Here is a 27,640-nt window from a genome sequence, read left to right on the forward strand (position 1 = left end):
TTATACAATTCAATTAGGTTTCCCCTCAGCCTCCTCTGAAAGAAAACAACCCTGCCTGTCCAGTCTTTCCTCATAACTAAACTTCTTCAGTCCAGCCAACATCTTCATAAATCTCCTTTGTACCACCCCTCCCGTGCCCCCACAGTGCGATCACATTTTCCTATAGTATGGTGACTAGAATTGCACACAGTACCCTAGTTGAGGTTTAACTTGTGTTTTATACAGTTCTAGCATAACCTCCCAGCTCTTATATTCTATACCTTGATCAATAAAGGTAAATATCCCATTGCCGCCTTAATCACTTTTATCAACCTGTCCAGCCACCTTCAGAGATCTGTGGGCATGCACCCCAAGGTCTCTCTGTTTCTCTACATTTCTCAGTATCCTATCGTTAATTGTGTATTCCCTTGCCTAGTTAGCCTTTCCAAATGCATTACCTCACACAGACCTAAATTGAACTCCATTTGCCATTGATCCGCCTACCTGACTAGTCCACTGATATCTCCCTGCACTCTACAGCTTTCTCCTTCGTTATCAACCACATAGTCAATTTTTGCAGCATCTGCAAACTTCTTAATCATGCTCCCTACATTCAAGTCAAATCATTGATACATCCCACTAAAAGCAAGAGACCTAGTACTGAGCCCTGCAGAACTCTACCGGAAACAGACACAAAAACATTGACTATTACCCTTTACTTCCGGTCTCTGGGCCAATTTTGGATCCAACTTGCCACTTTGCCTTTGTTCCACTGCATTTTTATTTTCGTGACTGGTCTGCCACGTGGGATGTTCTCAAAATCCTTGCTAAAATCCATATTGGACTATTACATCAAATGCACTACCCTCATCAACCCTCCTTGTTAACTTTCAAAAAATTCAGACACAACCTTCCTCAGCAAATTCATGTTGACTATCTTTGATTAATCTGTGTCTTTCCAAATGAAGCTTTATCCTGTCCCTCAGGCTTTTTCTTAATAATATTCCTACCACCAAGTTTAGACTAACTGGCTTGTAATTACTTGGCCTATCCCTTTCTCCTTTTTTAAACAATGGTACAACATTAGCTGTCCTCCAGTCCTCTAATACAATGCCTGTAGCCAGAGAGGATTGGGAAATGATGGTCAGAAACTCTGCTATTTCTTCTCTTGCTTCACTCAACAACTTTAAATACATTTCATCCAGGCCAGGGGGTTTATCCACTTCCAAAGATGTTTAAATCCCTTAAAACGTCCTCTCTCACTATGTTACTTTTATCTAACATTTCATACTCCTTCCTGATTGCAATTTCTGTTTCTTCCCTCTGTAGCTTTGATCCACCTTGCCATAATCTCATTGATCTTTTTACCTTCTACCCCATTCCAAGACCCTTGTATCTCAACTCTGGGTGCCTTTCCATTTACCATCCCTGGCTGCAAAATGTGGCAGATCTTTCACTTGTTTTGGCTGTATCTACGGGTACGCAGTCTTAACCACAGAGCATCATTTCCTCTATTCCTGCCTTACAACATCATTTCAAAACCTTCCTATTTGACCATGCCTTTTTTCTAACACCTTAACTTATGTTCTGTGTCCGGTCTTGCTGGAATGTTTCGCTACATTGAGAACATGTTTATCAATTATGCAAAAGCCTCAGAAATAAAAAGTGATCAAATTGTCATAAATTGTCTGTAATCTCTTGCTTCCTCCTTCCCCTTATATTTATTTCAACTGTGTGTAAGATCTGGTAAACCCACAAATAATTAAGGGATGAGTAGGAAGACATTCATCTCAAATGGCTTAATCCCTAATTTATTGTTCTCTTTATTTACATTAAAAAGTGGCTATCTAAACTACAAGCATTTAAAATAGATTAACAAGAAGTTTTTAGTACAGTAATGCACCTGTCCTTCAATAATTTGTTATCTAGAAATATAACAGTTCTCAAAAAAATTGTTAATTCTGAAGTAAAATATATAACAATTTACAATGTAATTTTAAAACTTCCCAGATATCTCAAACTCGCCATAGAAGTATTTTATCCAATTTTCAGAAATGAGTATTTTGTAAGGAAAATTATAAAATAAAAAACCCAAGTTTCTCAAAAAATATGAAATACTAAAAGGAGAGTGGTATTTTGCTTGTTATGTTATTGATAGGTTCCTGATTGGCCCTAGGTTTTACAGACAAATTTCAAAGTGCACAATATGACCTGCAGTACTATATGAATGCTCACAGTTATCTCATGCATATAGCTGAAAGAACTGGCTGAATGATACTTGAACCAGAAATGCATACTGAAGTAAATCTCCTCTATTAGCCCATGATTGTATGAACAAAAATTTTTTTATATACATTGTTGGACATCTGGAGCATTTGTAGAGTAGTCATTGAGTATTTTCATGATACTCATAGACATATTTAAAGCTTTAAATGCAGCACATGTAATTAAATAGGATTCCCTTTTCCGGAATAAAAACAAGTCTGGTTCTATGCTTATCACTCCATAAGTAATAGCAGCTTTTATTAGTGGAGAATTGCTAATGAAACATCTAAAACATTATTTTATGTTTATTGCTGAACAACAATTGATTTAGTTCTGACAAACAGTTGTGATTTGGATGAGAGAATATTCAGTTCAGGAAGTAAGAGTAGGCAAAAACAATCCCATAAGGAACGACCCAGTGACAATTTGACAATATCTGTTGCATTAGTGACTAGGGGCAAAAGATACCTAAGCTCAAGGTGTCCCAAGGTGCTATGGTTTAATGTCTGCATTCCGTTTATCACTAGAATTCTTCTGATTGCATCAATGCTGGCAGAAGGTTAAAGAATGGATTACGTCTAAAATCGTAAGTAGACTGTATATTATCTTCATGTGGGTATCTGCTAATAGTGGTTAAACTGGAAACAACTTCATTACCCCTTTACAGAGCTATTGCATTTGTGTTATAGTAATAACTAGTCATTTTTATTTTTATCATGTTAATTTGTTATGAGAGTATATTTATGTTATGTTGACCCTCACTCCTGAGTCAGAAGGTTGTGAGTTCAAATCCCACTCCAGGGACTTGATGAAATGCTCCAGACAACACCTAGTGCAGCACTGAAGATGTGCTGCACAGTCAGAGGTGCCGTCATTTAGAGAAGTGTCCAACCAAGGTTCCTTCTCTCTCAAGTGGATAGTAATAGCTTCCATGACACTATGCAAAGGAGAGCAAGGCTGTTGTTTCTCTGTCCTAGCCAATATTTATCTTTCAAACACCTAAAATATTGTTGTTTGTCAGAGCTTCCTGTGTGCAAATTGGCTGTAGCGTTTCCTACATTACAAGGGTGACTACATTTCAAAAGTGCTTTATTGGCTGTAGATTACTTTGGAACATCCTGAGGTCATGAATAAGAGTCCAAAGTCTTAGTTAATATGTTAGAGATAAAACAATTGAAAGTCAGTAACAGTTCCTATTCTTCGAAACTTGAGCAATAGCGATATAATAACATCTTTTTCTGTAGTGACTGACTCTTTTCTCCCCTGCTCGCCCCATCTAAAAAATGCAAGATTATTTCTCTCGTAACTCCATGGCCTTCACACTGTTGATACTACTGAGGGAGCATTTGCCACCACCCCTTTCCTCTGGCACAGTAGTATGAAGTTCAAGTACATTGAAATATTTTGTCAAAATCCAGGCTTTGAAATATGTCAACTGCAAGATTTCCTTTCCCACAACTTGTCACAACTAGGACCCTTTAGGCCTTCCAGCAGAAAAAATCTTCACATGGTGCAAATTCCATCAGTGTTTCTTTTAAAAAAGAGGCTTAAAGAGCCTCTACTCAGTCAAGGATTGCAAATATCACACTGTGCTTTGTATTTTGAGGACAAAGATGGTGTAGGATGTCCCTGTTGTCTTCCTTTTCCTGCAAATAGTTCTACTAAAATTAGCTTGACAAAAAAAAAAATCAGGAAGAAGCAGTATCAAGTCTAATGTATGAATTAATTTTTTTCCAGCAATCCAAGTGATCTTCATTTAATGTTGGCATCAGGTGAATGATTAATTGAAATCAAACAATGAATAAATTAATCTTCCTTGATTTGGTTTTCTGTCACTTAACTGATCATTTGTTGAACAAGTTTTTGATATATTCCGTGGAACACCGAATCCTGAAATAGCTCGTTCATTTCCAGCACTTCAACATTGTAGAACTCTTCACTAGTTATTCTCACTTCTTCTGAATAATCTGTAGCTATTTAAAACCCAAACTTGTCATTGTCTAATCTTTAGTTTTGATCTTTTTCAATACCTATCCTCCTCCTAGTGTTTCCTACAATATAGGTTTTGACTTTTCAATTGACTTTGTTAATATAGTTTTTCCCCCTGATTTTTCTCCTTTGGTACCTTTCCTTCCTTTCTTGAAGGTGGTAACCTTGATGCTGAGTTAACATTCCACAGGCCTCTGATACTTCACTCACGTAGACATTCTTGATTTCTGAGGTTAGATCTTGTTATGCAAACTATTTTAACTGAGGGACATCACAGCTGGCCCTGAATTTTCCCTTGGCTGAAGATTCCCCTGCACATCCACCCCAGCGTGTGATGAAAGCAAACTTATAACACACACTGGCAAATATCATCACATTTTTGTTTCTTCACTGTATCAACATTTGTTTTTAAATTTGAAATCTAGTTATTATAACTTGAAAGCTTGTGTTATCGATTGGCACAATGAAATGTTTCCCATTATGGTGTATCCAAATGTATGTTGTTTTTTTTTCCTTCCTGCATTAGGTCAGTGGTGTGTTACATTGTGATATCTCCCAAAAATTAAGCTAAACCATGGTTAAAATGCTGTCACTCACAATGTGACGCATTTGCTTTTTTTCTCTTGCTTTCTTCCCCATCTCAAACAATGTGGTGTTAATAATACATAAGATACATCACTTCCAACCCTTCTCAAACCTAAGTAATATCTATTAAATCTAATTCTGCTTCCTGTCCATGAAAGCACACTTTCTATCCATGCTGATACATGACCTCTTAATTCCATGCAACTGATTTTTTTGTAATAAGCCTCCTGTCAGACATTGGGCCTGATTTAACTCTTTGCAAGTAGTAGTTTCTGAATGAATTAAAATCTCACCCAATGTCTCCAATACCTGAAAATTCATATGCCCTATACCCACTACATTCTATTTCAGTCACTTCAGAAAACTGTAAACTTTGTCAAACATGACCTTGCTTTTAATAAATTGGTCATGGCAGTCTATGATTATCTAAAGCACCTCTTGATGTTCATGATCTCAAAATTATGGATTCTTAAGAGTTTGGCCACATGTAACGTAAGATTAACTGATCTAAACACACTTGTTTCATCTTTCTCTCCCCACTTGAACAGAGTTGCTACATTGGCTACACTACAGTTCTCTGACACAATTTACATATCTAAAGAGGATTAAAAAATTATGGTCAGATCCTGCTTTCTCCACGTTTTGATGTCTGCCATCAAAGCTATGTGACTTATCCATCTCAGAGTTCTGTTTTTTTTCCAGCCAATTCCTTTTACACAGTTAACTCTAACAACTGTTCCACAGCCTCCTGTAATACATCTATATTTTAATTTCATAGGCATAGGAATGTAAAGAGAGCTCAGTTTTCTTTATATGTGCCTTATGTTTCTTTGTCTTATTTTTCCATTGAAGTAATTGATCCTGGCCATGTAAAAGTGGAACCTATCCGGTCTCTACTGTCCCCAAACTGGTCTGGACATATTTGGATTTCTGGTATCATCTCTTCAAACACATACAAACCTCCCTTCATTTGCATCCTGCAGTGCAGAAATAGCAATAGGTAATCCTGTGATTACTACTATTGAGTACCCACTCTTTAGTTCATCTCTCTAGTTTCTGAAACTTCCTTAGCAGGTTGTCAGTTCTACTCCATTAGTTCCAACATAAACTATGACTTTTGGCTGTTATTCTTCTCTATCCAAAATCTTTTGAACCTCCTCGGTGAAGTCCCTTAGCTTGGCAGTTGCAGGTAACATGTCATTTGGGACAGATGGTTGCAGCTACAAAAGCCTTTATCTAGTCCCCTACTTATAGAATCCCCTAATACTGCCATGCTTCTGCATGTCCCTGTCTTTTTGGCGACAGTTTGTTCCATGGTGTTGTTGCTTTGCCCGTGGTTGCCTTCCCTGAGTTGTCATTGGTACTCGGCCTTTTCATCAATTCAACACTCTTGAGGTCACCCATTCCCCTTCCCTTCCTCATTAACTTGCTCTGCCTTCGGGGAGAGAGTTTAAATTAATTTGGCAAGAGGTGGGCGCACCAGGATGCAGCAGCAAAGAAGAGAGATAAGGTGCATAGAAAGCCAGGAGAACCAAACAACAACAGAACAAAGGTTAGTGTAACAAGATCAGGAACCAGATGGAGCTTGCACACTGACCCGACACCCCCCCCACCCCCACCCCCCACCCCCCCACCGGATTTCCCGACTTCTGCTACCCGCCTCAATCCAGGTCTTGATTTACTAATTAGAGGCGCACTTTGCCATGTGGAGTTGTGATATAGTGGTTATAACAGAGACCTGGCTTAAATCTGAGCAGGAATGGAAATTAAACATTCCTGACAACAATAGAGGAAATAGGAGCAGAAGTAGGCCATTTGACCCCTTGAGCTTGTTCTGTTTCCAATGGGATAAGAGAGGAAATAGGACAAGTGGAATGGATGGCAGTATTGATATTACAGTTCTACAGAGGGACAATATAGTAGAGACTTTGTTTAGAGTTAAGGAATAAAAAAGGAGTTACATTGCTATGTGTTTACTAAAGATGCCCAAATAGTGAGAAGGAGATCAAGGAGCAAATCTGGCAAATTTCAGCGAAATGTAGAAGTATTGGAGCAGTATAAGTATTAGAGTAGTCATAAGTAGGAGGCTTCAATTATTCTAATTATAAACTGGGGGCAAAAAGCAATGAAGGGCAAGGAGTATGAAAAATTCCTAAAATGTGTAAGGGGGAAATTTGTAAATTAGTGTGTTTCTAGCCCAACAAGGAAGGAAGCAGTTCTGGATCTAGCTATGGGGTATGAAATATGAAAAAATATGAATATCAAAGAGAATAGGAGAAAAGATTTAGCGAGTAATATAAGGGGAAACCTAACATTTTATATAATCATATAAAAAGTTATAAAGGATTGATGGGACTGATTTGGGACAAAATAAATGATAGGCCTCATTGGATGCAGTGTAGATAGAAGCATAAAATTACAAAAAGAAATTAATAGTGAATGGGCAAAACTGTGGCAAATGGAATTTCAAACAGACAAATGTGAGGTCATCCACTTCAGATCTGAAAAGAATAGGTCGCACTACTTTCTAAAAGTGCTAAGTTAAAAAACATTGGGGCCCAGAGAAACTTGAGGCCCCATGTACATAGATCATTAAAATGTCAAGGTCAGGCATAGAAAATAATCAAATAGGCTAAGGGATGCTGACCTTCATATCTAAAGGACTAGAATACAAGGGGGCAAAAATAATGCCACGGCTGTACAAAGCCTTGATTAGACCATAGCTGGAATACTATTCCATTCTGGGCACCACACCTTTGGAAGGATACTAGGTTTTGGAGGGAGTAAAGCATAGGTTTACCAGACTGATACTTGAATTCCAAGGGTTGAATTACAAGTAATGATTACACAAACTAGGGTTGTACTGCCTAAAATTTAGAAAGTTCAGGGGTGATTTGAGCCAAATTTTCAAGATATTCGAGGAACAGATAGGGTAGACAGAGCGATAGTCTTTGCTAGTTGAGGAGTCTAGGAACAAGGAGCATAGCTTAAAAGATAGACCCTGGCTATTCAGTAGTGAAGCTAGGAAACATGTCTACACGCAAAAGGTGGTAGAATTTTGTAACTCTCTTGCAGACGGTGGTTGATGGAGGTCACTTGTTAATTTTAAACCTGGAATTGATAAATTTTCTTAACCAAAGATATTAGGTAATTATAGGACAAAGATGGGTATTTGGAGATCAGCCATGACCTCATTAAATAGTGGAATACACTTGAGGGGGTGAATGGCCTGCCCCTGTTCCTATGAAATCATATTCTAGAGGTAGAAGACATGACTGAGATATTGTATGAATACTTTACATCTGTCTTCACAGTAGAAAATTAAGTTAATTTTATAGTAGAGGAGAAGGCAGTAGAGATATAGTAGAGTGGAAGATACAAAGAGTCTGCAAAGGTATGTAGATAGGTTAAGTCAGTGGGCAAAAAAATGGCAGTTGGAATATAATGTGGGAAAATGTGAGGTTGTCTGCTTTTCTGGGAAGAATAGAAAAACAGAATATTATTTAAGTAGAGAGTAACTGCAGAATGCTGCAGTACGGAAGGATCTGGGTGTCCTTGTAGATGAATCACAAAAAGTTAGCGTACAGATATAGCAAGTACAGTACAGTGTCTCAAATCCAGCTATCCAAAAACTGGACATTTTTAGAATGCGCCATGCGTCAATTTTATTTGAGTAAAATTTAAAAAAACTTACTTGGACAATTTGGCTAGCTGTTGCATTGGCGCATTGGGGCACCTGACTGGTTATCCCCTTCACTGTGTGCATGCTAGCCTATTCCCACACTCTGAACGATCCTTGACCCCACCCGACCCGGCTTGGCGCAAACCGCCGAACCCAAAACCTGACAAGAACTGAAATCCGGCACAGCCTTGGTCCTGAGGTAGTCGGTTTTGAGGCACTGTACACATACTTAGGAAGGCAAATGGAATGTTGGCCTTTCTTGCAAGGGGGCTGGAGTATAAAAGTCGGGAAGTCTTGCTGCACATGTACATGGCACTGGTGCGACCGCACCTGGAATACTATGTACAGCTTTGGTCTCCTTACTTAAGGAGGGATGTACTGATGTTGGAAGTATGTCAGAGAAGGTTCACAAGGCAAATTCTTGGGATGAAGGGATTGTCTTATGAGTAGGTTGGGCCTATACGCATTGGAGTTTAGAAGAATGAGAGGCGATCTTACTGAAAATTCTGAGTGCTGGATAGGGTAGATGCTGGGAGGATGTTTTCTCTCATGGGGGATTCTAGAACTGGGAGGGTGGGGGGGGGCACAGTTTAAAAATAAGGGCCTTCCATTTCAGACAGAGATGAGGAAGAATTTCTCCACTGAAGGTCGTTAATACTTGGAATTCATTTCCACAGAGAAAAGTGGAGGCTGCGTCATTGAGTATATTCAGGACTGAGTTAGAGGCTTATGGGAAAGGCAGGAAAGTGGTGTTAAGACCAAAATCAGATCAACCATGATCTTATTAAATGGCGGTTCAGGTTCAGTGGGCCAAATGCCATACTCCTGCTCCTATTTCTTATGATCTTATGGTTAGGATAAAAATAGAGGTTCTATTAGATTGGCATCACTCAAAGTTAACTAATCACCTGGTCCAGATGTGATGCAACCTAGGTTGTAAATTGCAATATTGCCAAACTGCTTGGATATGGGAGTGATGACAGAGGATTGGACAATTGCCAAAATTACACTGAAAATGAGAGGGATAAACCTGGTAACTACAGGCCAATTGGTCCAACATCTATGGTGAGAGAACTACGAGAGACCATTGTCAAGGACAAAATTGATTCTCACTTGGAGAAACAGCGGTTGATGAGGGACAGTCAGCATAGTTTTGTTAAAAACAAATTGTGTCTGACCAGCCTGATTGAGTTCTTTGATAAAGTAGCAGAGAAGGTTGATAGTGCAGTAGATGCATATTGTGATCTTTCAAAGGTATTTGATAAAGTACCACATAACCGACTTATTCATAAAATAGAAGCTCATGGTCTTAAAGGGACGATGGTAACTTGGGTATATACTTGGCTAGGGAGTAATGGTTAATAGATGTTTTTCTGACTGGAGAGAAGTATGCAGTAGTAGGCTTCCCCTGAGGGTCAGTATTAGGATCATCTGCTTTTTTTGTTTTATATATGTTACCTGGGCTTGGATATAGGGAGTACAATTTCAAAATTTGTGGATTATGAATTACTGCTAGTTGTTTTATTTCTTTTTTTTTGCGCGTTCATCTCCTGCACCTGCTCTCGGCATTGTTACAAATGTAGGATCTTGCCTTGGATATCTGGCAGGTATAGTGGTATTAGATACTTCTGCATTGAGTGTGAACATCTTAGGGTGCTTAGATGTGCCTGCACAATATCAAATTATGCAATTGCATAAGCCAGGGATGTAGCAATTGTATCTCCAAGTGATCTAAACTGAACCTTTGCTTTTCAGACATACCAACAACCCCCACCCTCTGCCTCTGCAATCTTTTCAAAGGCGAGCCAAAAACCGCCTGCTGAGACAGGGTCAGATATCAGTCGTTAAGCTGCTTTATTTCACTGACAAGGAATATACAGTGTAATGGTGATGGACAGATTGACTTACATCAATCAATATAACTTGACTTTGCCTAATCTTGCTTGGCTTAAACAAAATTACTCCTAAGTACCCTCCCTGAATTCTCCACCTCCTGAACATAGCCAAAACTTGACCTTTCAGTTTTCTGTTTCAAAATTCCATATTTTGTCCATATTTGTTAATCTCTGCCAGAATGGAAGCCAGCTAAACCTAGTCAATCCCTGTAGAGTGCATGGGACCAGGGACTCCGTTGGAGAAGCGATCGAAATAAAAACAATACTTTTCCATTTTTATTAATTTAACAGGAATTTGTTCAGACATTAATTGCAGAAATCTTTCCAACTAAAACTTGCTTATTTGACTAAGTAGTGAAGGATATCTTCACATGATGCCTATATTTTACTCTTCAGGAGACACCTACGGAGTGCATTTGCAGGAGAATCCAGCAAGTTTTCATCAAGAAGCAGCACAAATCCTTCTATTAGCCGTTCTTTGCTTGGAAATTTTGAGGTACAAATACATACTGCTGCCAACTCTGGGCGGATGTATTCTGGGAGGTTCCATCAGGCGACTTTCTCTCTCTCTTCCCCCCCCACCCTCTCCTTAATCCAAGGCTGGTTATCATAAAGGGAGTGATTTATTCTTTTTTAACTCCTTCCTCATCGGTAATCACCAATCAAGCACATAGCTAGAAACATGGTTTATCCATCTGCTGGGATAAGGAAAATGAATGCCATTCCTGATTCTGGTTTGCTGCCACTCCATTCATTTAGTACAACAAGAGCCTGACACCTGAACATGTGTCCATGAGAGGCCCAGAGACCAGAGTGGCACAGAAATATCCCTACCTGTGAAACACTCTGTGCATTGAATGAGCCTTCAGTGCACACTGGCACTCCAGAGGGTGGTGCATGTGCAGAGCCATAAGTAGTGGCCAGTGGTAATGGAAATACTTCAGTATTCACTTTAATTAAACCCTTGCCATGACTGGGAAACAAGTTTAATTAATTTGGCAAAGTGGAAAGGAAGGAAAATCCCCAGCCCCATAACAACAGAGATTGACCGCGAAGTATAAGATGTACCCTGTACATTGACTAACTGAATGTAAGACCAAACAGTTTAATGATTTGTATCTGGTCTCCTCTCTGAAGTGTCTTTGATGCATGTCCCAAATACTGAAATACAGATGGGCATGTGCAAAGATCATGATATCCAAGCAGTTCTCATTCTTGTGCACCTTCCCCCTAATCCAACCCCCTCCCCCCCAGGAAAGCACTGAAAGAAATAGGTATTGTGGAAACTACTGGGAGGATTCAAAATAGGACCAGTTGGGTAATGCCACTGCTGCTGTTTATACTATGTGGAATTCAACTGTGAAGAGTACCTGATGGTTTTTTTACTGCTCCAAATTGATCTCAGTGGAAAACAAGGTCAGTGTCAGTTTGCAATTGTGATACAAAGTGAATGTCCAATTCATCCAATTTTTATGCACATAGTGTGTAAAAATTGATATAATCAGACCATAGTTCACTGAGTTGAGTAATTGGTATTACTTACATTTAATTAATGTTTAGATTTTCCAGTTTAATTTGCCTTTTTAAAAAGGTATTATCATTTGGATCATTAAAATGTATAGTAAATTTACCCTACAACAAATGGAATGAAAATTTAATAGAATTTATTGTTAGCTGATCGGAAATTCTACTTTCTTTTTACTCTCTCCTTGGACTATGGAAACACTTAGCAACGGGACAGGCAACTTGATTACTTGTTTCTGCCAACATCACTGTGAGCAATCTGCTGGGAAGCTCCTTTGAGTTTTCGCCTTGCAAGTTTATGAAGTGTTGGGATACTGATCACCTCACACAGCAGGAGCTTGGTAACATGGGGCTCAAAACTTCATTTTGCCATTGCTATAATGCTACAAATTGCTCCAGTGTTTTAAGTGGCAGGAGTAAGCAAAGCTGTACAAATTTTTATGGAATGAAACTCATTTATTCTTTATAATATAAAAATGATAACTACATTTTTGTGTTAATAATGCCTCTTATCTCATTTCAGGAATCCTTGTTAAAAGGCAGATTTGCACCATCAGGAAGAATTGAAGGTTTTACAGCTGAGCTTGGAGCAAGTGGATCATACTGCCCACAGCATGTAACACTACCTGTGGATGTGTCTTACTACAACATTTCTGAACACAGTGCTCCATCACCATTTCTGGTAAGAGAATGCCTTGTGGGTGTTATGTCTGTTCAGGTTACAGTTAGGTGTCCACTTTGACTCAGTTGGTAGCACTCTTGTTTTTGAATCAGAAGTATGTGCACTCAAGTTCCATTCTAGAGATGTGAGCATAAAAATCTAGTCTGACACTCTAGTGCAGCACTGAGGGAGCACTGCCATGCCAGAGGTGTTGTCTTTCATCTGAGATATTAAACCGAGGCCCCATCAGCCCTTTCAAGTAGGTGTAAAAGATCCTTGGTATCATTTCAAAGAAGCGCAGGGGAGTTGTCCTTTGTATCCTATCGCATTTATCCCTTAATCAACATCACTAAACCAGATTATCTGATCATGATCTCATTGCTGTATATAGACCCTTGCTGTATGCAAATTAGCAGCTGTGTTTCCTAGATTAAGCCGTGACTACACTTCAAAAGTACTTCATTGTAAAGCACTTTGGGACAAGATGAGGTCATGGAAGGCACTATATAAAATGCAAATCTATCTTTCTTTCTGCTATCTGTTTATAATTGAGGACAAGCACTAGTTTTATCCTATTTCAAACCTTTTAATTATTTTAAATATAATTTATAATGTGTCATATTTCCATATCCAAATATTAACTTGTGTTCTTAGTTAAATAACTCAGATTGTTTCCACCGCTGTAGCATCTTGATGTCACCCATGAGGCAATCATCGACATTATTTCTGTTGTGTTTTTTACAATTGCTGTTTCCGCTTGGAATTTTCTGTTAATTTTCAGGTTAATAAGCAATTGTCCACTGTTAACATTATTATATTAATTGTTTGTAAATCAGGCCTTTTTTTATGCAAGAGAACTGCAAAGGACACTGCAGCCTAGAAATTCAATGGCACCATGCCAGTTTTTCAGGCACTTGAGCTTATAATATGGCAGGCAGAAACGTATGCTCATTACAAGCTGATAACAGCTAGCCCTCAATATTGTATAGGCAAAAAAATGTTCAGGGCCTGAGTCTGAACGAAGCACTGGGTCTTTTGCATATGTTAATAAGGGACCTAATGCATGTATGAAGGCCGAGGCAGCCAGTGCTAGCAGCATTCAGGAAAACCAAATCTACATAGGGCCTAATAAGCTGCCTGTTAAGGGATCGCTGCAATCTATCACCATAAAAGGTACATTTGTTAAAAGTAATGAAACCAGGAGGAGCTCAAATCCCAGCCCCAGTTTCTTTCTATGATCCTCTACACCGATGCCCAAATACCTCAATCCTGATTAAGGGTCTGCACTGTCAACACCTTACAATAAGTCAGACTGTTAATAAAGCATCAAATAAATAATAAATTTGAGGCATCTCAAAGAGAGGATCCTTCACTCTTGGGAAGGAAAATGTTTTAACTTTATTAATTTATTTACCTTACTATTTTTCTTTCCATTTTAGGGTGTGATAAATCTGGAATCTTTGGGAAAGAAGGGTTACAATGTCCCCAAAGCAGGAACCATTCAAGTGGTGAGTTTGGTAATCCTATAACTTCTTTATCCCTTAAGAGCAATGGCCATACACATGCATACAAGCTCCTCTTCAATTTCTTATCTTAAGCACTTTGTTTCTCCAATCTTGCAGAAGTGATAACACCATTAGAAAATGCACTGAAATAGCCATCAGAACATTTGAGGTATTCCAAGAGAGGTTCCCACCTTTCTTGGCTCAGGAAGAGAAACAAAAGTCAGATTTCTGTTGCAATTGCTTTTGAATGAATATTGATGAGAATTGGACACTGAATTATGGGTAAAAGCAAAAAACTGTGGATGCTGGAAATCCAAAACAAAAATAAAAATACCTGGAAAAACTCAGCAGGTCTGACAGCATCTGCGGAGAGGAATACAGTTAACATTTCGAGTCCGTATGACTGTTCAACAGACCTAAAGAAAAATAGAAGAGAGGTGAAATATAAGCTGGTTTAAGGGGGAGGGGGGGGTGGGGGTGGGACAAGTAGAGCTGGATAGAGGGCCAGTGATAGGTGGGGATAACCAAAAGATGTCATAGACAAAAGGACAAAGAGGTGTTGACAGTGGTGATATTAGCTAAGAAATGTGCTAATAGGTGACATTAAGGGTAGAAAGCAGATCGAGCAAGGTACAGATAGCCCTAGTGGGGGTGGGGTGGGGGGAAGGGATCGAAATAGGCTAAAAGGTAGAGATAAAACAATGGACGGAAATACATTTAAAAATAATGGAAATAGGTGGGAAAAGAAAAATCTATATAAATTATTGGCAAAAAGGGGAATCAGAAAGGGGGTGGGGATGGAGGAGAGAGTTCATGATCTAAAATTGTTGAACTCAATATTCAGTCCAGAAGGCTGTAACATGCTTAGTTGGAAGATGAGGTGCTTTTCCTTCAGTTTGCATTGAGCTTCACTGGAAATTTGCAGCAAGCCAAGGACGGACATGTGGGCATGAGAGCAGGGTGGAGTGTTGAAATGGCAAGCAACAGGGAGGTCAGGGTCATGCTTGTGGACAGACCGAAGGTGTTCGACAAAGCGGCCATGCTTGGCCTCTCCAATGTAGAGGAAACTGCATTGGGAGCAACGAATGCAGTAGACTAAATCGAGGGAAGTGCAAGTGAAATGCTGCTTCACTTGAAAGGAGTGTTTGGGCCCTTGGACGGTGAGGAGAGGGGAAGTAAAGGGGCAGGTGTTGCACCTTCTGCGGTTGCATGGGAAGGTGCAGTGGGAGGGGGTTGAGGTGTACGGGGTGATGGAGGCGTGGACCAAGGTGTCCCGGAGGGAACGATCCCTGCGGAATGCCACCAGGGGGGGTGAAGGGAAGATGTGTTTGGTGGTGGCATCATGCTGGAGTTGGCGGAAATGGCGGAGGATGATCCTTTGAATGCGGAGGCTGGTGGGGTGATAAGTGAGGACAAGGGGGACCCTATCATGGTACTGGGAGGGAGAGGAAGGTATGAGGGCGGATGCGCAGGAGATGGGCCAGACACGGTTGAGGGCCCTGTCAACCACCGTGGGTGGAAACCTCGGTTAAGGAAGAAGGAAGAAATGTCAGAGGAACTGTTTTTGAAAGTGGCATCATCAGAACAGATGCGACGGAGGCGAAGGAACTAAGAGAATGGGATGGAGTCCTTACAGGAAGCGGGGTGTGAGGAACTGTAGTCAAGGTAGCTGTGAGAGTCAGTAGGCTTGTAATGAATATTGGTGGACAGTCTATCACCAGAAATCAAGACAGAGAGGTCAAGGAAGGGAAGAGAAGTGTCAGTTATGGACCATGTGAAAATGATGGAGGGGTGGAAACTGGAAGCAAAATTAATAAATTTTTCCAGGTCCAGTCAAGAGCATGAAGCAGCACTGAAGCAGTCATCGATGTACCGGAGAAAGAGTTGTGGAAGGGGGCCTGAGTAGGACTGGAGCAAGGAATGTTCCACATACCCTATAAAGAGACAGGCATAACTGGGGCCCATTATGGTACCCATAGCCACACCTTTTAGTTGGAGGAAGTGAGAGGAGTTAAGGAGAAATTGTTCAGTGAGAGAACAAGCTCAGCCAGACGGAGGAGAGTAGTGGTGGATGGGGATTGTTCGGGCCTCTGTTCGAGGAAGAAGCGGAGAGCCCTCAGACCATCCCGGTGGGGGATGAAGGTGTAGAGGGATTGGATGTCCATGGTGAAGAGGAGGCGGTTGGGACCAGGGAACTGGAAATTGTTGATATGATGTAGGGTGTCGGAGGAATCGCGGATGTAGGTGGGAAGGGATTGGACAAGGGGAGAGAGAATGGAGTCAAGATAGCAAGAAATGAGTTCCATGGGGCAGGATCAGGCTGACACAATCGGTCTGCCGGGATAGTCCTGTTTATGGATTTTGGGTAGGAGGTAGAAGCGGGCCGTCCGAGGTTGGGAGACTAGGAGGTTGGAAGCTGTGGAAGGAAGATCTCCAGAGGAGATCAGGTCAGTAACAGTCCTGGAAGCAATGGCTTGATGTTCAGTGGTGGGGTCATGGTCCAAGGGGAGGTAGGAGGAAGTGTCTGCGAGTTGACACTCAGCCTCTGCGAGCTAGAGGTCAGTGCGCCAGACAACAACAGCACCACCCTTGTCAGTAGGTTTAATGACAATATCAGGGTTGGACCTGAGAGAACAGAGTGCAGCAAGTTCAGAGAGAGACAGGTTAGAGTGGGTGAGAGGAACAGAGAAATTGAGACGACTGATGTCACGCCGACAGTTCTCAATGAAAAGATCAAGGGCAGGTAAGAATCCAGAGGGAGGGGTCCAGGCGGAGGGAGAATATTGGAGGCAGATAGAAGTGAACACGGAGACGAAGGCGGCGGAAGAAGAGTTCAGCATCGTGCCGAGCCCGAAATTCATTGAGATGAGGGCGTAAGGGTATGAAACTGAGTCCTTTGCTGAGCACTGAACGTTCAGCATCAGAGAGGGGAAGGTCAGGGGGTATGGTGAATACACGGCCGGGGCTGGGATTGCAAGACGGGATGGGAACAGTGGGACGGGCAGGGGTGGAGGGTCCTGGATGGGCATTGGTGTCGATGTGTTGTTGGAGCCTGCGTTCCTTTGCACCTGAAAGAAAGAGACAAAGTTTCTTGTTGAGGCGTCGGATGAGACAAAGAATAAAATGAAACTGGGGGCACGGGCAGCTTAGAAAAAGGGTGCGTCAGTGCTGCTGGAGGGAGAGGCCGAGTGTGTTCATATGGCGGCGCATGACACTGAGTGTGGATCTCAGGATGCAACGAGAACAGCAGTTCAAGGAGCGTTATGTGTCTCAGAGATACATGTAATCCTGGGTGGATTCGAAACATGAGGGATGGAACTTCAGTTGAAATCCACGTGGGGTAAGTCGGAGACAGTCACTGAGGAAGGAAATATGGGATTAGTCTTTCGATTCTATTGTTGATGAGCTTACCAACAGGTGTTCAGATGCCCACATGAAGGTTAACTGCTTAGATGGTGTATTGGAGGGCTAGCTATGTCTGTAAAATCATATGCCAGCAAGATTTTAAGCTTTCAGGGGAGAATGGATGAAATCCAGCAGCTTTTTATACACATTTTAAATTTTAATCTATCAGTTATTTCCATCACTACCGTGACATCATAATGACCTTTTACTTCATTTTGTTTTTCACCCACGCCATCAGAGGTGGGAGATGCAGTCCACATCCTCATTTTCCACTACTCTCCCCAACCAACCCCCTCACTAATCTAACTATTTTCAGTAATAGTTATAAAGGTTTTGGTCTGCCTTATCTACATACCATTGTGTAGCCTTACAGCTCTTTGCCATAGAACAAGTAGATCTGTCTCTGTTTTTTTTTATCTCATTGTGAGGTCAAAGTAATAACCTATCTATGATTTGGGAGAATGTTCCATAAGAAAGTGCTGGTGCGCAATATTATGGCAAACAGTACAGTTGGGATAGTACTAAAAGGGATAGACAGGGTAGATGCAGATAAGATGTTTCCCCTGCTTGGGGAGTCTAAAGTCAGGGGGCACAATTTCAAAATAAGGAGGAAGCCATTTAGGACCAAGATGAGGAGAATTTTTTTTGCCCAGAGGGTTATGAATTTTTGGAATTCTCTACCCCAGAGGGCTGTAGAAGTTCAGTCTTTGAGTATGTTTAAAGCAGAGATTGATAGATTTCTAAATACCAATGTCATAAAGGGAAATGGGGATAGTGTTGGAAAAAGACATTGAAGTGGATGGTCAGCCATGATCATATTGAATGGTGGAGCAAGCTCGATGGGCTGAATAGCCTTCTCCTGCTCCTGTGTTCCCATGGACAAATTGCTGACCAAATATTTTAATGTATTTGCATTCTTGTGGAATTGTATCACCAATACATTGATAGAAAAAGGTCCTAATGGAGATTACAATGTCAACAAACCCTAGACACTATCACAAAGAGAGTTCACAAATTTTTTGCTGCTGTGCTCTGCAAATGCACCCCATTCCACTACCACAGTAAGACCACCCTTTTTAATAAAGATATGTTGCTATAATTCCTGTGGAAAATAAGACATAATTAAAATGATACCATTACTATGATATGTCTGGCAAAATTGCCTGGACTGAAACCTCCATTACTAGACTTACTGGTTAGGGAAAAAGGAAGTGTTGGCTGAATGGGTGCAACTAGGATAAAACTGGAGAGACTTGACATCATCCAGGGCAGCAGTTCACTTAATTAGAGCTCTAGCCATCCGCTCTACCACCAACCAGCTCACACTGATGACAGTATACAATATTTACAGGATGCACTGCAGCAACTCACCAAGGTTGCTTTGATAGTATCTCTATTCCCCTGTGATCTCTCTGCTGCCCTTTTCTATTCAGTCAATGTCATGGGAACACCTTCACCATGTTCCCTTCCAAGTCTCACACAGTCAGTTTTCTGTATCGGTAAGGAGTGTGATTTTAATAGTAAAAACTCTAATAGTAACCCTACATACTCTTAGATAATAAAAACAGAAAATGCTGGAAAAACGCAGCAGGTCTGACAGCATCTGTGGAGAGAGAAACAGAGTTAATGTTTCGAGTCCACATACCACAACAGTTTTGCAATTTGTATTTATTACGAGAAGATGTGTGCACTGAATTCCGAAGTAATGAGTCCACCAAGACCTTTAGAAATTTTAAAACTTAAACTAAATTATTTATTGACAAAAGAAAAGATGTCAAGCACATACATAAGGCTACAATTACTTAATACTATAACAAATCCTAAAATTTCTAATTAACCTGACTCCCAGTTACACACCCCCTTTAAGGCAACAGTCCAAAATAGATTTTAGATTTTAAAAAAACCAGCAAGTTAACATAGTACCCACTTGACAATGGAATTCCAAATGGCTTACTCCAACTTTAGTTACTGGAAACAACAGACTTATGCACAAATGGCTGGAGGATTCGTCAGGGCTGTTTCACACACTCCCTGTTAGATCTTACATGGCCCCCAACATAGCCTTTCATTCTCCTTTATATATGTTTCTCTCTCTTTAATGTGTAAATTGCATTGTTCCATATGCCTTTGGAACTGTACCTTTCCCATTATATAAAAACTTTCATGTTGCCAATCTTGTCAGTAACCTTTATCCTTGCTTATCTGGCTAGTTGTAAACATACCAACATCCCTTTGAAATCCAAACAATCCCTTCACTTATCTAAAAATGCAAATTCCTTTCACACCCATGTGCTAAGACAGCATCCATGTTTACTCATTAGCAATTCAAGTGCATTTCTACAACTAGCTTTTTTTTGATAATTTCAAGCTTGCAGTCTACCTGACTGCAAATGTAATTAAATCACACAGACAGAACCAGCTACACTCGCACCCATAAACCTACTTTACAACAAACCAGAAAAAGATTATTATCCTTTCGTAACATCCCACAGATGCTGTCAGACCTGCTGAGTTTTTCCAGCATTTTCTATTTTTATTTCAGATTTCCAGCATCCGCAGTATTTTGCTTTTATCTGGATGCTCTTAGAGTTAGGGGGAATCCCTCAGCCTTGGCTCTTGACAACTGCATCTCAGCTCTCTGCACTTGGGTAGGAGAGTGAACATTCCATATAAGAGAAACAAATTCTGGTTGTTTGGGTGTCTTGGTAGCTTGGCTTTGACATTCACCACATGGCCACCAACGAATCAAAACAAAAGTTCCATTGTCAGTCAACTCAGCATGTGCAATGGCGAAACCAAATTTAAGAAAGAGAAATACTTAAAAAAGGAAGAGTGCAATGTCCTCAGCAAGAATGATCTTTGATTACATTGTTTTTTTTCTTTCAGCTGAGTATTGAAAATCATTTGAGATTCTATTATTTAGCAAACTAACATTCTGGCTTTTTAAAAAAAATTAAATTGGGAATATAGAATCACTAAAATTAACATCCAGTACTAAGGTTAATGAATAAGAGAATGGTAATAAAGAGTGATAAACCCTCAGGGCCGGATGTTTTCCATCCTAGAGTTTTAAAGGAAGTAGGTGAGAATATTGCAGATGTCCTAAATATAATCTTCCAAAGTTCTCTCTATCTTTTGAATTGGAAAACTGTGTGTGTCATTCCACCATTTTAGGAAAGGTGAGAGAGGGAAGCCAGGGAATTATACACCAGTTAACTTAATACATGTTGTCAGGAAATTACTAGAATCTATAATTGAAAATAGTGTGATGGAATGTCTTGAAATCTTTCACCAGATCAGAAAAGGCCAACATAGATTTGTGCCTGATGAACCTGACTGAATTTTTTGAAAAAGCGACCTACGTAATGGACAGGGGAATATCTATGAATATTATTTCAGTGCAGTCCCAGAAGGCATTTGATAAAGTCCTTCAGAAGCAACAGTTAACTAAAACTGAAGCTCATGAATTGAAGGCAATTTACTAAGATAAAAGCAAAATACTGCGGATGCTGGAAATCTGAAATAAAAACAAATATAGCTGGAAAAGCTCAGCAGGCCTGACAGCATCTGTGGAGACGAAGACAGAGTTAACGTTTCAAGTCCGTATGACTCTTCATCAGAACTAAAGAAAAATAGAAATGAGGTGAAATATAAGCTGTTTGAGAGGGGTGGGACAGGTAGAGCTGTCTCCACCATTACTGGCTGTCCACATCTCCACCATTACTGGCTGTCCCAAGGAGCATTAATTGGCTGGAGACAGGACCTCTGAATTTCACTTGGGCAGAAGTCCTGCCTCAGAGTTGCCTGCCAATCTGATTGGCCAGCAGCACTGTAGTCCCAGCAATGCCAGTGGCAGCAGTGGTCAGGACTGGGACCACAAGCAGTCCCCGGATTCTAAGTCCTGGAGCCCAGGAGCAGGAAAGTGCAGGGTTCTCACAGTGGAGAGGGGAAGTGAGGCCCAGAGGGATTGGGGAGAGGAGGGTGAAGTTCTTGATGGAGTGGCAAGGGGTTTGGGGAGCACCTGCAAGTGGCATATCTTGGAGGGGAGGGGCGCCCACTGTGGGAAGTGGGTCCTTGAGGGAGACACCGTCCCCCCTCCCCCTCCTCCAACCCTGTCACCTGAAGCCCAAGCTGGGTTACCTGCGAGGCTACTCCTCTTGCCAGCCTTAAAATTGAGACCGGGCAGGAAGCAGCCCTTAAATGGCCAATATTTGGTGGGTGAGGGGGGGGGGGCGCCACCCTTGATTTGCCCGTGACCCCCACACCCCACTCCCAACTGTAAAATTGTGAACAGGTCAGGGACAGGTAGGGGATACAGTGGGAAGGTTACCTGGGGAATTTTATGTGCTCTCCGCATGCACACCCACCAGTAGGGGACTGTACAATTCTGCCCTTTGGGATCCAGGTACATAGATCGTTAAAATATTGTGGACAGGGACAGAAAATGATCAAAAGGCTAATGGGTTGCTGGCCTTTATATCTAAGACCACTAGGATATGAAGAGGATTGAAGTTATGTTGTAGTTATTCAAAGCCATGGTTAGACCACACCTTAAGTACTGACAGCAGTTCTGGGCACCAAACCTTTGGAAGGATACATTGGTCCTGGAGAGAGTGCAGCAAAGATTTACCAGTTAAATTATGAGGGGAAATTACACAAACCAGGGTTGTGTTCCCTGGAATTTAGAAGGTTATGGGGTGATGTGATTGAGGTTTTCAAGATATTTAGAGGAACAGATAGGGTGCATAGAGATAAACTATTTCCGCTACTTGGGGATTCTAGGAATAAAAAGCATGGTCTGAAGATTAGAAGCAGGCCTTTCAGGTGTGAAATTGGGAAACACTTCTACATACAATGCATGTACGTAAATGTACAAAGTATGGTGAATAAAGTTAGTGAGCTACAAGCAAAATAGCGGTGTGGGAATATGATGTAGTCTCAATTACACAAACATAGTTTAAAAATGGTGAGGTCTGGGCACTTAAAATACAAGGTTATAAAGTGTTCAACAAAGATAGAGAAGGAAGGAAAGGATGTGGTGTGGCAGTACTGATTAGGAAGGCATTCTAACATTGGAAAGAGAGGATGTCCTTGAGGGGGCAAGGACAGAATCCATTTGGTTAGAATTGAGAAGAAAAATAGTAAGATCACGCTACTTGGAGTATTCTAAAGGTCTCCAAATAGTCGGAGAGCGATAGAGGAACAAATCTGCAGGGAAATCACAGAGATGTGCAAGAACTGTAGCGCAGTGATTCTGGAGAACTTTAATTACCCAAATATCGATTAGTATAATGTCAGAGTGAAGGATAAGGAGGGGGAGGAATTTCTGAAATGTGTTCAGGAGAACTTCCTTGATTAGTAAATTCTCAGCTCAAACAGAAAGGAGGCATTGCTGGACATGGTGCTGGGAAATAAGATGGGCCAAGTAGACCAAGTGTCTGAGGGGGAACATTTGGATAAGAATAATCACCATATCATAAATTTTAGATTAGTAATGGGGTGGAGCAAGGAACAATCGAATGTGGAACTTCTAAATGGGAGAGGGCTAATTTCAGTGTTTCAGTGCAGTGAGAAGTATCTGGCCATGGTGAAATGGAGCTAGAAACTGACAGGAAAAACTGTAACAGAACAATGAGTGATCTTTAAGGAAGAGATGCTTGAGGTACAGGCTAAGTACATTCCAACAAGGGTAAAAGGTAAGGGAATCAAAAACAGGCTCCTTGGATGTGTTAGAATCATATCTCTTTAAACTGGATCTTACTTTTTAAAATATGGGGACATTGCATTATTTGGACATTGGAGGCTACTCATTGGGCAGAATTTTGCCGTTGGCGAGCGGGGGCGGGGCCCGTTCGCCGACGCGTAAAATGACGCAGGATGATGTTGGGCGGAACCCCCAATGTCATCCCGTCCCACTTAAGTTTTCAGGAAGGCGGGCCCACAGCAAAATCAGCTGCGGGCCCACCGACCTGTCAATGGCCAATTGAGGCCATTGACAGGATCATTTAAACAATTAAAGGACCTGCCCGTCCAACCTTAAGGTTGGGGCAGGCCAGGAGCCCCGGTGGCAAATAGAAAAAATATGAAACCTCATCCAGCGGCGGGATGAGGTTTCATGCAGGGTTTCAAAAATTTTAATAAAGTTATTATGTAAATTATGAACATGTCCCATCTCATGTGACATTATCACATGAGGGGGACATGTTAGGGAATTTTTTTTTTCTAGTTTTAATATTTTTAAACGTGGAAGTGATCTCCCTGAGGCAGTACTTAGCCTCAGGGAGATGTGCGCTCTTTCGTGCATATGCACGAAAGAGTGCACTCTCCCTTTTGGGGATCCCCCCGCCTGCACAGGAAGCGCATAGCGCCCAAGATTGGGTCGGGCCCGGCCACCTGACAGGCAGGAAATTCTGCCCATTGAGTTTGTTTTAAAAAGGGTCATAAGTTCATCTTGGAACTTTCAACAAGCAGGCCTCTTCCAAGCAATCACCTGAGCTACGTGGTACTTGAGAAGGAGCTGTTTGTTTGTTTTGAACTGCTAAGAACTTTAATTAATGAAAAGCCGGAAGACAAAAAGGCAATCAATCACATGGCAGAGGCAAACCTGAAGTTTGAACCTGTGGTTTTGCTTTCAGTCTCATTGAGGAAAGGCTAAGAACAGAAGGTTACCCTGACTAGCTCTCTCTCCCTCTCTGTTTTGTGAAACCATGTGTGGTTCTCAACCTATAGCCAGATAATTCTCACCTGAGTGTAGTTTGTCTGCATAATTTTGGACTTGCTAGCCGAGACGGAAGAATTGGTCCAGCTATACTCTCCTCCACACTGAAGCATTGTTGGTGAACTTCCCGACATCTGCTGGGCCCAGCGGCACGTCTTCACCCGAGGGAACTTCAGGCCGACAGCATCAAACCTCCGTGAACTTGAATTTTTTTTTCTTCTTTCTCAGAACATTTTTTTTCCATCTGCCTGACTCTGTAGAGACGACCTCTGTGTCTTTCATTTGTCTGTTTATGTTTGTGTCTGTGAGTGCTGAGGAAGTTTAAATGGGTTGGTTAGTTACACTTGTGGATTGCAATCATATTGCCAGTTCTGAAAACCTGTTTAAAAGGAGTTTTGTTTTATAATAAATTAATCATTAAGTTTTTTGAAAGAAGCCTGGTTTCTTTTCTTCTGGGTACCAGAAGTATAGGTAAACAATTGGCCATTTTGGTGAGAAAATGAAACATTTAAATCAATGGTACGGCCTGTGGAATAGTGGGGCTTGATAACTCATGCACTCCTCCCATCCCGGTCATAACAGGAGAGTTGATGAAACAAGAAAGGAGGGTGTATGATGTATGTCAGGTGAATTCTTCAAGTGAAAACAGGTCACATATGATAGGTTGAGAGGGGAGGTGAAGAGGAAAATAAGACAGGCGAAGAGAGAATATGAGAATATTCTATGAGATTAGAATGGCAATCAACATAAAAGAGAACCCAAAAATCTTTTAGCAGCATGTAAATAGTAAGTGAGTACTAAAAGTTGGAATGTGTCCTATTAGGGATAAAGAGGGTGATAAAGACACAGGACAAGGCTGGAGTACTTGATGAGTACTAGTATCAGTGTTTACTGAGGAAGAGGAATCTGACAAAATATCGATAGAAGCAGAGATGGTGGAAGCAACAGATAGTGTGAAATTGAAAGGGAGGAGGTACTGGAAAGGCTGGCTATGGTTAGGGTAGATAAGTCACCAGCTCTGGATGGCTTTCCTCCCAGATTGCTCTAGGAAGTGGGGATGGAGAGAGCGGAAGGGTTTGCCTTTAATTTTCAATCTTCCTGGATATGGGGGAGGTGCACGAGGATTGGTGAGTGCCAAATCTGACACCTTATTCAAAGGGTGCAAGAACAGTCCTAACTACGGACCAGTTTGTCTAACATCAGTGATGGTAAGGCCCTAAATCCGGAAATGATTTCAGGAAAAAAATCAGGAAATCCTAAATCAGGAAGAAAATCCACAGGCACTTGGGGAGGTTTGAGTCTTTTTTAATTTATTCATTTGGGCGCCGCTGGCTATGTCAGCATTTATTGCCCATCCCTAATTGCCCTAGTTTAGAGGGCATTTAAGAGCCAACCACATTGCTGTGGGTCTGGAGTCACATGTAGGCCAGACCACGTTGGATGGCAGATTTCCTTCCCTAAAGGACATTAGTGAACCAGATGGGTTTTTACAACAATCGACAGTTGTTTCATGGTCATCATCAAACTTTTAATTCCAGATTTTTTAAAAATTGAATTCAAATTTCACCATCTGCTGTGGTGGAATTCGAACCCGGGTTCCCAGAGCATTACACTGGGTCTCTGGACTGTTAGTACAGTGACAATTCCCCTATGCCATTGCATAGAGAGGCCAGTGAGGATTTTTAAAAGGCAGATCACGCTTGACTAAATCTAATTGAATATTTTGATGAAGCAACTGAGAACATTAATGAAGGGAATGCATGGATGTTGTCTATATGAATTTTAAGAAAATGTTTGACAAGGTACCACATAAAAGGCTGGTTAATAAAATTGAGGCTTATGATAAAGGAGGGCCAGTGTACAATTTGATTAAAAATCGGCTTCAGGACAGAAAGCGGTGAGTTGTGGTAGATTGTTGTTTTTTGGACTGGAGGGTGGTAGAGAGTGTTGTTTCCCCAAAGGTCAGTTTAAGGATCACTGCTTTTTTTGCTGTATATATAAATGGCTTGGATCTTGGAATACAGAGTAAAATTTAAGAATTTGATGTTGATACCAAACTTGGAGGAATGGCAGACAGTGAAAATGATACGAAGTGCCTGCAGCAGGACACTGATAGGCTAGCAGAATAGGCAGACAAATGACAGATGGAATTTTTACAGAGAAGTGTAAGGTAAGGCATTTTGGCAGAAGGGATGGGAGAGTCAATACAGACTTAATGGCATAATTCTCAAGAGTGTGCAGGAACAGGGGTGCATATGCATCAATACCGTAGTAACAATATCGTAGAGGAGGAATTCCTGAAGTGTATACAGGATGTTTTTCTGGACCAATGCATTGAGGAACCAACGAGAGAACAGGCCATCCTCGACTGGGTATTGTGTAATGAGAAAGGAATAATTGGCAATCTAGTTGTGCGAGGCCCCGTGGGGATGAGCGACCATAATATGATAGAATTCTTCATCAAGATGGAGAGTGACGTAGTTGAGTCTGAGACTTGGATCCTGAATCTTAATAAAGGAAACTACGATGGTATGAGGCGCGAGTTAGCTATGATGGATTGGGAAACGTTACTTAAAGGGATGACGGTGGATAGGCAATGGCAAACATTCAAAGAGCACGTGGGTGAACTGCAACAATTGGTTATTCCTGTCTGGCACAAAAGTGAAACAGGAAAGGTGGCCAAACCATGGCTTACAAGGGAAATTAGAAATAGTATTAGATGCAAGGAAGAGGCATACAAATTGGCCAGAAAAAACAACGGACCTGAGGGAGTAGTTTAGAATTCAACAAAGGAAGACCACGGGATTGATTAAGAAGGGGAAAATAGAGTACGAGAGTAAGCTTGCAGGGAACATAAAAACTGACTGTAAAAGTTTCTATAGGTATGTGAAGAGAAAAAGATTGGTGAAGACAAATGCAGGTCCCTTACAGTCAGAAACAGAGGAATTTATAATGGGGAACAAAGAAATGGCTGACCAACTAAATGCATACTTTAATTCTGTCTTTACAAAGGAGGACACTAATACCAGAAATGTTGGGGAACACAAGGTTTAGTGAGAGGGAGGAACTGAAAGAAATCAATATTAGTAGGGAAATGGTGTTGGGGAAATTGATGGGATTGAAGGCCGATAAATCCCCGGGGCCTGGTAATCTACTTCCCAGAGTACTTAAGGAAGTGGACCTAGAAATAGTGGATGCGTTGGTCATCTTCCGAGATTCTAGATTTAGAAGCAGTTCAGAGAAGGTTTACTGGACTAATACCAGGAATGGGTGGGTTGTCTTATGAGGAAAGGTTGGACAGGTTAGGCTTGTATCCACTGGAGTTTAGAAGAGTAAGAGGCAACTTGATTGAAACCTTTAAGATTCTGGGGGTCTTGACAGGATGAATGTGGAGAGGATTTTTCCTCTTGTGGGAGAATCTAGAACAAGGGG

At 41.1% G+C, this 27,640-nt stretch overlaps 1 protein-coding gene across 7 annotated transcripts in view; it reads left to right on the top strand.

Annotated features, from left to right (window-relative positions):
• The window catches only part of atosb (atos homolog b), a 155,700-nt gene that overhangs the window by 116,568 nt on the left and 11,492 nt on the right, over positions 1-27,640 (top strand). For 6 of the 7 annotated variants that reach the window (XM_078550256.1, XM_078550273.1, XM_078550280.1 and 3 more), the window contains 4 exons: positions 2,772-2,830; positions 10,792-10,891; positions 12,443-12,601; positions 14,020-14,088. In XM_078550256.1, coding sequence (XP_078406382.1) covers positions 2,772-2,830; positions 10,792-10,891; positions 12,443-12,601; positions 14,020-14,088 — 387 coding nt within the window. Of the gene's footprint in view, positions 1-2,771; positions 2,831-10,791; positions 10,892-12,442; positions 12,602-14,019; positions 14,089-20,785; positions 21,021-27,640 lie in introns of those variants that run through there. The other variant, XM_078550299.1, reaches the window with a different exon arrangement.

This window comes from Cetorhinus maximus, chromosome 1 (genome assembly GCF_964194155.1).
Source record: "Cetorhinus maximus chromosome 1, sCetMax3.hap1.1, whole genome shotgun sequence".
In the NCBI taxonomy this organism is placed as follows: Eukaryota; Metazoa; Chordata; class Chondrichthyes; order Lamniformes; family Cetorhinidae; genus Cetorhinus; species Cetorhinus maximus.